General features: G+C 35.9%; 2 protein-coding genes across 2 annotated transcripts in view; both read right to left on the bottom strand.

Annotated features, from left to right (window-relative positions):
• Positions 1-1,492: 1,492 nt before the first annotated feature.
• Positions 1,493-4,113, bottom strand: LOC127442882 (liver-expressed antimicrobial peptide 2-like). The gene is made up of 3 exons (XM_051701177.1): positions 3,963-4,113; positions 3,355-3,524; positions 1,493-3,147 (listed from the first exon to the last, which is right to left on the bottom strand). Exons 1-3 carry the CDS (start codon positions 4,035-4,037, stop codon positions 3,108-3,110), a joined length of 285 nt encoding a protein of 94 aa, XP_051557137.1. The 5' UTR covers positions 4,038-4,113; the 3' UTR covers positions 1,493-3,107.
• Positions 4,114-13,036: 8,923 nt separating this feature from the next.
• The window catches only part of LOC127444002 (bone morphogenetic protein 15-like), a 1,734-nt gene continuing 1,054 nt past the window's right edge, over positions 13,037-13,716 (bottom strand). Inside the window, exon 2 of the mRNA XM_051703131.1 lies at positions 13,037-13,716. This exon is cut by the window's right edge and continues 147 nt beyond it. Coding sequence (XP_051559091.1) covers positions 13,037-13,716 — 680 coding nt within the window.

Raw genomic sequence — 13,716 nt, 5'->3', positions numbered from 1 at the left:
ATATAGCATAGGGGCAAAATCCGGAAGAAAAGTGAAATGGTCTCATACACACTGACTCGATCTGTCACGATTATTCTGAAGCCAGTTGCAGTCCAGCTGGGAGGAACTTTTGTCTTTTCAAAACAACTCCGGCGACAAAAACCCTGAAAAATTCAACATTTTTGGATAAATGTTGTATAAAAATTACGGATCGTTTATCCTCCTACATTGACAGGATATAAACTATTGAATGGTCATATTAATGCATGCTTTCAGCTCAAGTACTGAAGCACAAATAGTCCAAGGGGATGTCATGTTCCTTACGTCGACCTGTGTTCAAATGCATACGACAGTTGTGTTGCCTTTTACATGCATATAGTTAATGCAGTTCTTCCCCTCGCCTATTAGAGTCACAACAACACTAGATGCAATGCCCTCCTATTTATTTATTTATTTATTCATCAATTCCTTTTTTTACTAACTACTGTCAAATTCATTTTAGAAGTCAGTTTAAGTTACCACAGGTGTAGTTCATTATATTAATGGACATGACATGTTTCACAAAGTTTGACAACCATAAAGTGTCCAAACGCTCTTTGTTTTAATTTTGAACAATGTATCTACTGATTTATTTATTATTTATTTAAAACAACCAAACTTATTTCTTTTTGAAAAGACTGGGACAACTGTATATTTACTTTTCTTTTTAAAGCACTGATATCATTGAGGAACATTTTATGGTGACACTTTTGAGTCGTTTTCTATCTGTCTCACTCATGTCCACCTAGTGGCAGCATATAATCATAGTATACCTTTATCTCATACAAAAGTCATACACATCTGGGACGGCATGAGAGTGAGTAAATGATGAGAGAATTTTCATTTTTTGGTGAACTATCCATTTTAATTTACTTAAAAGTAGTTGAAGTAAAAAAGAAAAACAAGTGATACCTGTAAATTCTGTGAAGGTTACAGAAATATATTTAAAAAATGTGTGATTAAAATAACCTTGAGCTTTTCCATGGCTATCTTGTTTACTCTAGAGACAAAGTATGTGATAGTTCTTTAAGGATAACCCCAGATTTTCAAGGGATTTAAATAATGACAGTGACTTCATTACTGAATATCAGAAACTGGCATACATTTCCTCCCTTAACCTAAAGCTGTTTTCCTCAGAAAGAAAGGGAAAATCACTCCATCAAACTTATAACCACAGTCTAGAAGTCTAATAACCACAGCTCTCTTATTCACAGATCACTGTGGATGAGATCCTGAGAAATAATATTGACATTTATTCTCACTCATTTCTATTTATCTCCTCTTACTTCAAGGATAATTGTCTTAGTTTGTTCTGCCTGCCTGCTCTTTTTCCCCTCTCAGCTCTTGTCTATGTTTGTGTTCTTTAACACAATCACTGTCATCAGTTAATCATGTACTCCGTAAGATTCTCAGTTCTGAAATCTTCATCTGCAATGTTTTTAAAGAAAAATGTCAGTTTGAGACAACTTGCAGGACCATCTTTATATTGAACAAATTAATTGATGACAATACAAAATGAAGACATTTGATAACACAATACTGAGTGATCAATAAAGACTGTGATCCTGGAAGTTTGTTCCAAATTAAAATGATTACATTTTTCATTTAGGATTTTAGCTAGGTTTATATAGGTTAAAGATATCAGAAGTGCGAATAAAAGTAAAAAAAAATAAAAATAAAAAACAGAAAATGCAGTAATATCATCTTACATAATTGTTTTTGGTTTTTAGTCTGTGTTTGTCACAATCTCAAAATGATTTATATGAACACTAGTCAACAAATCTGCATTGCAGTCTCTTTTCAGTCTAGATCTGTCATATCAGCTAAATGGCTGCTGTGTGTGGATCCCTGGTATCAGTTCAGCACCTAACTTTGATCACACCACAGAGTCTTGCATATATATGCTGAACTGAAACCAGGGAGAGATATATATATATATATTTGAACAGCTGCTAAAAAGTTGTTGGCAAACTTAACAAAAACAATAAATTGAAGAAAAATCTAATTATTTCACAATACATATTTATTTCAAAACCCCAATATTAACTTATGAGACATGCACATAGATTGTAGTGTTACGGTAGCCTACAGTCTACTGAAATAGGCTACATAAGAAATACATATTGTAGTCAGATGCATAATAAAAGGCACTTGAAATGAACTGTTGAGGCATACAAAATTGAAAAAGGAACATAATATTTAGGTCATCAAATATCAATAAAAATGACTTTAAATCCATGCCTAGTTCTGAGATAAGGTGGCTGACTTATCAATGAGACACTTGTATATAGCAACATAAATAGTAACAAAAAACACAGGTAAAGGAGTCAATAGGAGTCTGTAAGGAGTCTATATTAAATACAATATAAATATTGGGCAACCTTTGTATATTCTCTGTTCCTGTCCTCTAACTTTGGCTCAGTGACATTTGGGTTGAGTAAAGGCACTGCATGGTGCATCCTTACATTTGCCCAAACTTGCATATATAGCTTCCAGGTAACATGCTGCATACCCACCGGTATCCAGGTTTGGACCAAGTTTAATCCTGAGATTAGCCTTTAGTGGTAAGGATCATTCTTCACTTCACAATCCAGGACAATGACTGTAAATAATTGAGCTCAGGGAAACTGGCCCAACATTCTACATTATAAACATAAATACCTTCCTTGCACCACCTCAAATCTGTGTGAAAACATTTTCACTCCATGTCAGAATCCAAATCTCACTAAGAATGCTTCCAGTTTAGAGCAATACCACTGCACATGTAGGTTATGAGGCTTATGTTGATTTTTCTTTGCACTATCAAGAGAGTCCACATTTGATGTACCTTATGATAAGCACAATGATCCACTGTACTGAGAAGTGCTTCAGAACATAACCTATTGCCTCCTTTGTGGCATTAGAAAAGTCAGCCCTAGCCTTGTCTATATGTCTAAGTTAACTGATGATTAACTGCATTGCACATTCAGTTGACCCGTTCACTGAATCAAGCTTGCCATCTGATTATATTAGGTACATGCATAATGGTGTGTAGATTCAGGTCAGCCTCTAAAACTTCAGATCAGAGAGGAATAATGGAGTCTCCTTTTCTAGGAATTAATTGGTTGGCTATAGGAACAGTGGCCTCTCCTGTTAAACAAAAATATCATACATTATCTTCAGTAAGACCACAGGACTAGAGAACCAAATAGGCAATCAGTTTCTTGTTTCAAATACAATACTGACACTGTCCAAAAAAGAAAAACAAAAAAACAAAAAACAAAACAACAACAACAACTTAGACCTATTGCTACGGGGAGTAAAATAAAATATTTGAGTTAGGATCCATGCATTTACCTGCATATTGCCGTAGAGCACTCATAGTTGTTCTGGCAGTAGGCTCCATGAGGTTTAGTACCCATGATCCTCCATAATGGGGTCATTCGCACTGTTCTCTTATGTGACCTTTGAACTTCTTGTACAGAGGTTGAGGGTGTGTCCAATTGTGGCACAGGACTGCAGGTCACCTTCATGAAAAAAATGCATATATGATTTCTACACCAATAGAACTTAATGTAGGCTATATTTAATTAAGCAGATAAAATATGTAAATATGCTTGCATACGTCTTCATAATAATTATAAATAAAATATTTTTTGATGCAATTAAATGTATTTTGAATGTATCAACAAAAGTTAAATGAATTAGTAAACACTAGTAAATCAAAACAAAACTTTCAGTAAATTCCATAGTCCTTTCATTTGAATTATACCACCTTAAAAAATATATATATATTTTTTAAAAATCTTTTCAGTATCCTACCAAAGAGAACACACTAACAGATATTTGATCAAACCTAGGGGGATGCTAAAATGGGCTAAAATTAACATTTTAGAGCGCTGTGAATAAATTCAATCTAAAAAGCACAAAATATAAAAATCATCTTAAAAATAAACTATAAATACCTGCTTGACAAGCACCAAAAACACCAGCCACCAGGCTAGAACAGCCCACCTGTTGAAGAGACTGTGATCCTGCATGCTGAGTGCAATTTGACAAGTGCTGTAACAGTGAGTTCAGGACAACTGTGACTACAGAGATGATGTGTCTTATATACTCCAGCCCACATGATAGAGAACAGACGCCTCTCCCTCATGTCTCTCACTTTCTCTCTCTGTCATCTCTCCGCCTTTTTATAACCAGATTTGCTACATGTTTGATTAATGCTTAATGGGATAAGCTGTCCTCTGGGACTGAGGGAGAGAAATGCAGTCAGTGTTTTGAGAAGCAAGGGATAAGAAAGAACGAGCAGAATGAGGGATAAAACCAGACATATTTTGGCCATGCTTATCTGCATTTTAGGGTACAATGATAAGGAAAGGGTGCTCTTTAATCTGCAGTTTCACCAAAGTTAATTTATGTTTGAGTGACTTTTTAAAAATCTATAACTGTAAAAAAAAATAATTTAAAAGTGTGTGTTCGTGCTGCTTCAAAATGTTAAGTTCTGTCAACATAAGAGGGAAAGGTTTTCAAGCAGAATATAAAGTACAATTAAGACAATATAACTTGTTAAATGAGTGTAATGTCTTTTTAAATAATGATTGAATTTCTTAGTTCAATCAACTTCATTCTAGTTCAATTTGATTAGAAGTTCAATGAACTGCATAATATGGTATATGGCCAGTTGATGATCAGACACAAATGTCTGATCTCACAATCACATTAAGACTTCAGATAGTCAATACTGTACATGCAAATCACAATGATAACAATCATCAAACACATAAATTAAAGGATGAGATTTGAATTATTGCTACACAAATAACTGAAAGTGACAACAAACACAACAACCAACAGCATAAATAAAAGCAGTAAAGAGCAAAAAAGTAAAAGCAGAAAAAAGAGAGTAACACTTATTAACAGTGAACACTTATAAACAATTATTGACATAATTTATTAATGTTGCACTGCATAATGGGAATTGGAATGCGCAAGCATGTTGTGCTTAGTTCCCTTGACTTTTAGTTTTGATTTCAGCTGAATAGTTTTTCTAAGTTTAATAACTTATCACATGTTCAGCCAACAAAAACTTGAATAATTGAATTATCTCAACAAGGTCAATCCAGGGCAGTTATTCTAACTCTACATTTTAAGTTATGATAACTAAAGGGCAAATCATTTTGTACAGTGACTGACACAAAATCCAAAATAATGAATAAAAGATGCTATGCACTAGACTTAGATTTATTGTTAACCAAATAGTTACTTAATTGGGTCCTGAGAGGATGATGACAGTAGAACTTATGAATCCAACATGACTGCCTTTTTTTTTTTTCCTGCATATATTTCAGGTCTAAATTCCTGTTTCTTTGAAGCTCATAGTTCCCCTGTCTCCCATTTATTATATACCCATGCACAGAGACAAAGACTAATATCAAAGACTGATTAGATGGCCTGCTGTGTTAAAAAAACAAAACAAAAAAAAACTTAAAACTTGCAACAAAAAAAAAGCAAAGGAAACATGGGTCAGAAATGAGTCGAGCCACAGCTCCAGCTCATCACAAAGGTTTCAAATTGACTCAGTGTTTACTGGATATGGTGTGGTTTATTACCTTGGGATTTCCAGTTCAAACAAATAATGCCCTGTACTATTTTATAAGCTGATGACCTTGTTTAAAATTTTTTTAGCATGCCTTCTGTACTGGTCAAAGTATTGCCAGAGAGCTCAAGGTTGTTTTTTATCAAGGTCCTGCAAGTTTCTTCAAGAGTGCAAAGAAAAACTGAATCAGTGGTTTAGATCAATATTGTAGAAGAGATTTGGTTCCTTCCAACTTATAACCCTAAGTAACAGGGTTTTCATTGCCTACATACACTACCGGTCAAAAGTTTTGAAACGCTTACTCATTCTTTATTATAATTTTTTTTTTCACATTCAGAATAATAGTAAAGTCATCAAAACTATGGAATAACATAAATGGAACTATAGGAATTATGTTGTGACTAAACAAAATCCAAAATAAATCAAAACTGTGTTATATTTTAGCATCTTCAAAGTAGTCACCCTTTGCCTAGAATTTGCAGACATGTACTCTTGACATTTTCTTAACTTCTTGAGGTATCACCCTGGGATGCTTTTTAAACAGTATTGAAGGAGTTCCCATCTATGTTGTGCACTTATTGGCTGCTTTTCTTTATTATTTTTTTTATTTTAAATAATAAAGATATTTTATTTTAAATTAAATGTTAGTTTTATAATGTGATAAATTAATATGTTGGCACAATTATATTTTTGTCTACAAAACTAATTTCAAACATTTAAACATACGCCTTCAGATCAAAAGCTTTTTAAGATCATGAGAAACATTTCAGTCAAGTGTTTCAAAACGTTTGACTGGTAGTGTAAATGGGCACATATGATGTGATATGATGTAATTTCTACTAGATAACAAGGCATCTATAGCATCGAATTGATCAATATAATGTGAGGATCTACAGAGCTTCTCAGAATCACTGTTTTTATTTAGCCCCTCAGAGATGATGGTGAAAGCATATAGGCATTAGTTGTGTTGTCAAAGGGAGGACACCAAGCATGTGATTCAGGCCACTAAGAACTAAACTGCATTTGAACTGTAAATCTAGCTTGATAATAAATGGCCTTCAAACCATTGATCAAGGTTGGGTAATAAGCATTAAATGGAGTGAACAGAACCAACAATGTGTTTCTAATGAGCCAGAAGCTTTTCTGTGCAATTCTTCCAAGACCTCTGTCCAAATGTGCAGGATTGACTCTTCTGAGGGAAATTATCATTATCATAAAAAAGTAAAATGTGATAAACAAAAATCACTGTATTGATTGTATGAACGAATCCTGAAAAAAAAAAAAAAAAAAAAAAAAAAACCAACCTTTGTACTGAACAGGTATAGACAGAAACATTTGATTATGGAGCACTAGAACATTCTATCATTTGAAAAAGATAAGAAACAAAAATCCTTCCACTGATAGTCTTAAAGAAAACACTTTAGGAGTTTATCTCCAGAAGAATAACTACATCTTTAGCCTTTAATTTAATTGAGATCTTAACAATCCCTTGTATTGAGTGTGTACCATCAGTGATTCAGGGTCATGAACAGCAATTGTTGTCCCCGTCTGACACTCACTCAACAGATTGCAGACAAAGTACACTATCCCGTTGGGAGCTGAAACACTCATCAGTTGCCAAAGAGGAGAAAGGGCCTCAGCAGATCCATCCAGTTTCATTTTAGTTGGTTGAACACCATCTACCTTCATTTGACAAGGCAACATATGTGGATCAGTGTAGACAGACTTTAATTTGTGTCTGCTGTGCTCTTCAATTCTGACTTCTCTGTTCCTCAGTGACAGGAAAATTAAGTGATTGAACTGGGGCTCAATCACATCAGTACATTTTTGTCACTGAATTAAAGTCAACATGAAACATTGTTTGCAAGGTGAAAAGTTGTCTCTATGTAACAGGTGGTTGGAGGGGAGGGGTTGAAAAATTAAGAGGGCTTGGTGACGTCAGCAGAAAAGGTTCTTTCAGAGGTGGAGTAAGTAATTACATTTTGATGAAACACTATGAAGAAATATAATTTTTCTTAGTAATAATGTCCACTGATGAATTGTTCACAATAAGGAACAATGAGGGAACATTAATTCCCCATGAGGATGGGGAAAATTTATTAAGAAAGTCAATAGGGTCTGTTTTAAATTTTCACCCAAAAATGAAAATTCTCTCATCATTTACTCACCCTCATGCCCTCATTCACTTGCATTATATGGACCAACAGAGCTGAAAAATTATTTTAAAAATCTTTGTTTTGCAGAAGCACATCTGGGATGGCATGAGGATGAGTAAATTATTTTCACCTTTTCATTTTTGGGTGAACTATCCTTTTAAATGTCATCATGACACATCATGACACATCATGACATGTGTGTCTCAAATGGCCACAAATGTACTATCATGGAATTTTGCGTTTCATATATATACACGCGCCACTGATCATGCCATTAACAACTAGTTCTTCAGTTCGGTTTCGTACTGCATGGAACTTTTGAAAATGTGGTTATCACTACCTCAATTTTTCAGGAGTTCATTCGGTTTAAGAATGCTGTTGTCACTTCCGTATTTTATTGAACTGTGTGTGTACAGAAAAGGATTAAGCACTAAAAGGTGAACTGACAACCGAATTTAGCTGCAGTGTGTACGTGGCCTATTTTTATAACTCCGCTTGTATTCGTGGCATTCAAAACCAATATGAGAGCAGTGGAGAAAGCTAGGGATTTTGATTCATCAATGTGACATTACATATTTACGCCAGTAGGTGGCAACAAATGCCCGTCAAAACAGTGTAAAAAAAACACTAGCGAACATCAGCATTGAGCGCGTTTACATGCACACCAATACACTGATAACTACCAAAAATCAGCTTATTTGAAAAATTCAGAGAATGCAAGAAAATCATATTTACATGAGTTTTGAAATCAATGGTTTATTGTTTTTCTTTTGATGTTAAAACATAAACTGGCATGTGCACAACAATTACGCACATTGGATAATCAGTTAGGAAGGCAGGTAAATGTGTTTACAGTACATGCAAAGCAAAATCTAGGTAATGGGCAAAAATCTAAGAGTGCTGATCAGTATTTGCTTTAACCATTCATGACCTTAAACAAGAACACTATTTAAGGCATTTACATGACCTTATTCTTTGTCATATAATAAGTATAATCAGTGTAAGACTGTGCATGTAAACGGACTCATTGTCTTTCATGTTACAACCGCTCAGAGCGGCCTGCAGCCAAATCAAAGTTGTAGTAATAAACGGACCAACAGCACTCCTGCTCGTGTGATATTGCTTTAATATTGGTTTTTTATATATATAGTCAAATATGCACTATTGAGAAATCACACAGAATAATCTAGCACTTGTTGCTCTTGGTTAGCAAATACCAAGGCTGTTTCTAGCTACGGTATTAGCAGTATAAGAGGCCGCTTAGGGCCCCCGAGCCACCAAGGACCCCACAAAGCAAGGTTGTTTTTTTATTTTTAAATATACCAAAAGCTGCAAGTAAGACTCAAGGCCTGGGTATACTTAGTTTTTGCGTGTTCCGGATCGGCTCACGCACGGTCGACCGCATTGCCTTTCAAAGTATACTATTCTGACCATGAGCAAATATGAACATGTTCGATGCATGCCCACTAGGACTGCTTTGTAATACTCTTTAATGTGCCAACGATGCACACAGATGAGGACTGTGTCCACGTGTCAAGAAAATCTGGGCCATGCACGGTCAGTCCACGCAGACTGTGCTGATGTTGAAATTTGCATCACACATGCTGTGCGCGTACTGATCCGCAACACGGACATCCGAAGTATACGTTGAACTTAGGCAGCTGTGATGGCTCAATTAAACAGCTATAGGGTGCCCCCTTGTGGCACGAGAGGGAAGAGAGAATGTAACTGCAAGGAGATTGTTGTAGCTAAATGTGACAGGCATGTGCACGCTCAGAGTTTTTCATCATCATGAAGCACACCTAGAAGTCGGGAGCAGAAAAAAGAAAAAGGAAGAGGAGAAACGCAGATAGACCACTGGTAAGAGATGAATGTAATCCAGCTACCTGGCTTGATGGGGCTCCAAGTACGATTTTGCTTAGGGCCCCCAAATGCTTAGAAATGGCCCTGGCAAAAAAGAATATATATTATGTATATAACTACTGTTCCAAATACAACATACCTGCATGACAATGGTTGACTATATCATGTAGTCACTTTCTGACTGCTAAAACTATGACCAGTGGTGTAGCATTAATATAGGGTCATAAAAAATGTAAGCATTATCAAAGAATTGGCAAAATTCTGCTTAGAAGTTTTAGATGTAGTTGCCTATAAAACGTCACCCCGCAGGATGTCAACAACCCCAAACAGTAAAATATTGTCTTATAACATGAGGAAAATACTTTCAGCAGACATCTCTAAGCAATAATGCTATAGTTGAGGGATGTTTCAAATCATGAAGAGCATGCCAGATATGGTGGAAATCAAATGACTTTCTCCTGTGGCAATTGCCCTCAGCCAACACCATGAACATAATGTGATCAAGATGTTTTTATGCACAATAGACTGAAAGACTACATCACAAAGATAAGCTAAAATGTACACATATGTCTAATAAGCATGGCAGGTCCTGTCTAAAGATGCCATAGCACCTACTAAATATCTTGGGCTGGAAACAGAACACTACATACTAGTGAGCAACTATGTGTGGATGCTACAATTGTAGTGATTATGTTTATACCTACAAAGAAAGTTATCAAGAAAGGTCAGATATTCTAAAAAAGTAAATATTACATTTTATAATATTTAAATGACGTTTTTTGTTGTAAGCTTTATGATGAGCTCTTGTTAAAAATGTGCAAGTTTTCTATAAGTGTCCAAAATACACAAGAGCAAATGCATTGCCAGTTCTTCGCCATCTTTTAAAATTATTTTCTTCTATTACACAACAGGTCTTGTCCTCGTATAACATAGACATAGGCTGAACACTTGCATAAGGTTCTGAATGAACTTTAACCAACACTGTACACTAGCCAGCTCTATAACATCAGTGTCAATGGTAATCAGATGTCAGTTCAGACTACCCTTTCTACAGACTTGAAAAGGACTTTACATTTTAAAAGGCTGAGAAAGAGTGTCCTCTACTGACCAAATAATAGTTCACCCCAAAATGAAAATTCTATCATCATTTACTCACTCTCATGACATCACAGATGTGTATGACTTTCTTTCTTCTGCTGAACTCAAATGAAGATATTTAGAAGAATTTCTCTGCTCTTTTGGTCCATACAATGCAAGTAAATGGTGGCCAGAAATTTGAAGGTCCAAAAATCACATAAGTCTGCATTTAAGTAATCTATCAGACTCCAGTGCTTAAAGGGATAGTTCACCCAAAATTCTCTCATTATTTACTAACCCTCATGATAACCCAGGCGTGTATGACTTTCTTCAGCAGAACACATTTGAAGAAAAATAGAAACATTTCTTAGCTCAGTATGTCACTTAGAATTTAAGTGAATGACGATTTCTCTTTTGAAGGTCCAAATATCACAGACAATCAGCATAAACTTCATCCATTCTCCATACAGACTTCTAAAGCAACACGATTGCTTTTGGCGTGAAAAAGATAAATATTAAGTACTTTTTTTTAAATCTAAATCATGCTTCCAGTCGGCAGCGGTACGCGCACGTGACATAATCACACTGCCGTTTGAAACATGCGAGAACTGATGCAAGTGAGTCACAACCGGAAGAGCAGCGCTGTTTACAAGTGAGGAGGAGGAACGCTGTACAGTAGCTTGGTTGATTTTGGTTTAGATCAGTTATTATCTGTTTCTTTATTCACAATGTTGTGTTTGTTTGCTCATCCTGGATGTCTCAACCGAGTGGAGAACGTGAGATTACCTCAGTATCCATGGCAACGCGAATACATCACATGAGAGTCCGCTTGGACTCCACCCTCTCCTGAAGCATTGGATTATAGTTAAAAATACTTAAATATTGATATTTTTCACACCAAAAGCAATCATGTCTCTTTAGAAGACATTAATTTAACAGTTGGAGTCAAATGAATGATGTTTATTCTGACTGTCTGTGATTTTTGGACCTTCAAAAGCGAAATCATCATTCACTTGCATTTTAAAGACCTACTGAGCCAAGATATTTTTCTATTTTTCTTCAAATGTGTTCTGGTGAAGATAAAGTCATACACACCTGGGATTTCATGAGGGTGAGAATTTTCATTTTTGGATGAACTATCCCTTTAAATCCATATCTTCAGAAGTGATATGAAAGGTGTGGGTGAGAAATGTCCTTTTTTACTATAAATACTCCTCCCTGCTCAGTCAATCTCCACTTTAAATTTCACATTGGTGATTCACATTACTCATTCACTTGCATTGTATGGACCTACAGAGCTGAAATATTCTTCTAAAAATCATAGTTTGTGTTCTGCAGAAGAAAGAAAGTTATACACATCTGGGATGCATGAGGGTGAGTAAATGATGAGAGCATTTTTATTCTTGGGTGAACTATCCTTTTAAATCTGAAAATCCACCCTTTAGGTTAATGGACAAATGACAAAGCATTTATTGCCTTTTTTACAAAATAACTTTTATTACATCATCTTTCATCATGACATTAAAATGTTAATTTAAGTAGCATGGATATTCATTTCTAAGAAATCTATGAAAGTCTCTTTCATAAATTTACTGCGTGTCTTGTATTCACTGAGGTAGTGCAAAGATTGGCAGTTGCTCCTCTTCTGCCCTTGCTTTTGAAGGCCATGCCCACCACCCAAAATGGGCAAAATGGTGTTTTTTGTTTTGTTTTGTTTTTTCAGAAAGAAGCAACAATTTCAGCAGAAACAAGCGAAAGAGCCACATTCTGAAAAGTCAGATCAGTCAACATCCATGACCTGATCTATAGTCAACAGACAGGGAGCTCTTTTGTGCCTTTTTTTTTTTTCTTATCCCATTTTTTCCCCATTTTCCTTATTTATCTGGACAGACTTTTCAGTTAGTGTCTTCAATAAAGTGCCAACATTTTCAAGATACTATTTTGTTTTCCCTCCATAAATACATTATGAAAGATGTTATCTTACTAGACTCTAGACAGAAACCCCAAAACACATAGAGACAAATTAGTAAAACGAAAAGAAAAATTACGTAAGTGTAGCTCATTCATTTTACAGACCCAAGCCTTTCGGGATCCACTTATTGATACCTACACCCCCAAAAGTTTGGTTGCTAAGTGAGTGTTGAGACTGAATTGATTGCTCTCTTCAATTCAAATGTCTGTTTGAATTATGGTTGTTATGCTCAAGAAAAGCCAACAGACAATCAAAATGAAGATTGCACAGTATGCCATACCATACAGAATAGTTTTCTAACTGTGCTTGTACAAATTCACATTGTCATTTAGCACTATTTATTTCTTTTCCTAGTCTGTCCCAAGCCCAAAGTCACCTACAGGTGCAGGAATCTGCAATCATGTCTTCATATTCTTTATAAACTATGTTTCCATTACTCTCCATCATCAGCACACTGATAGGCTTGTACTTGTACGGAACACAAGAGGGCAATGGGATATCTGCAACGCCAAGCTCACTGATGAATGTCTGCATGATTGCGTGGTTGGGCGAATTGTAGCCGTAATGGAGAATACGAGGGCAGTCTCCCATACAGTAATGAGGATTGTACTTGTGGGGTGCAATGATCCAGTGGTCCCATCCTAGGTCTTTGAAGGCCACACGGTAGGAATGCAGCTTGCACTGGTTTTTGGAAACACTGTTAGGCCCATGCTTGTAGTTAGGGATGTCAGAAACGATGCTGCGGAGCGCCCTAGACTGGCGGGTCTTTATGCTGGGGTGGGAAAGGGGCGTGAAATACTTCATCCACTCCATGCTTTCCTTGTTCTCCTCCAAGAAGAGCAGTAAAACAGGAGCTCTAAGGTGGTTTTGAGATGGGAAATTTTTTTTCTGTGCATAAGGTCTTACAACTGACTTGGCATGGTCTGATTTTGTGCATCGATAATGGGCAATGAGGGATACGTGGCCACCCTTTGACTGGGACACGTGGTTTGTAACATCAGATTCAGTCCATAACCTTCGAGGACCCATAGTGACAGGTTTACCCTTAGGAA

Source organism: Myxocyprinus asiaticus, chromosome 1 (assembly GCF_019703515.2).
Source record: "Myxocyprinus asiaticus isolate MX2 ecotype Aquarium Trade chromosome 1, UBuf_Myxa_2, whole genome shotgun sequence".
NCBI classification, from domain to species: Eukaryota; Metazoa; Chordata; class Actinopteri; order Cypriniformes; family Catostomidae; genus Myxocyprinus; species Myxocyprinus asiaticus.
Note: the sequence above shows the minus strand (reverse complement) of the source record. Positions and strands in the feature narration are given on the sequence as shown.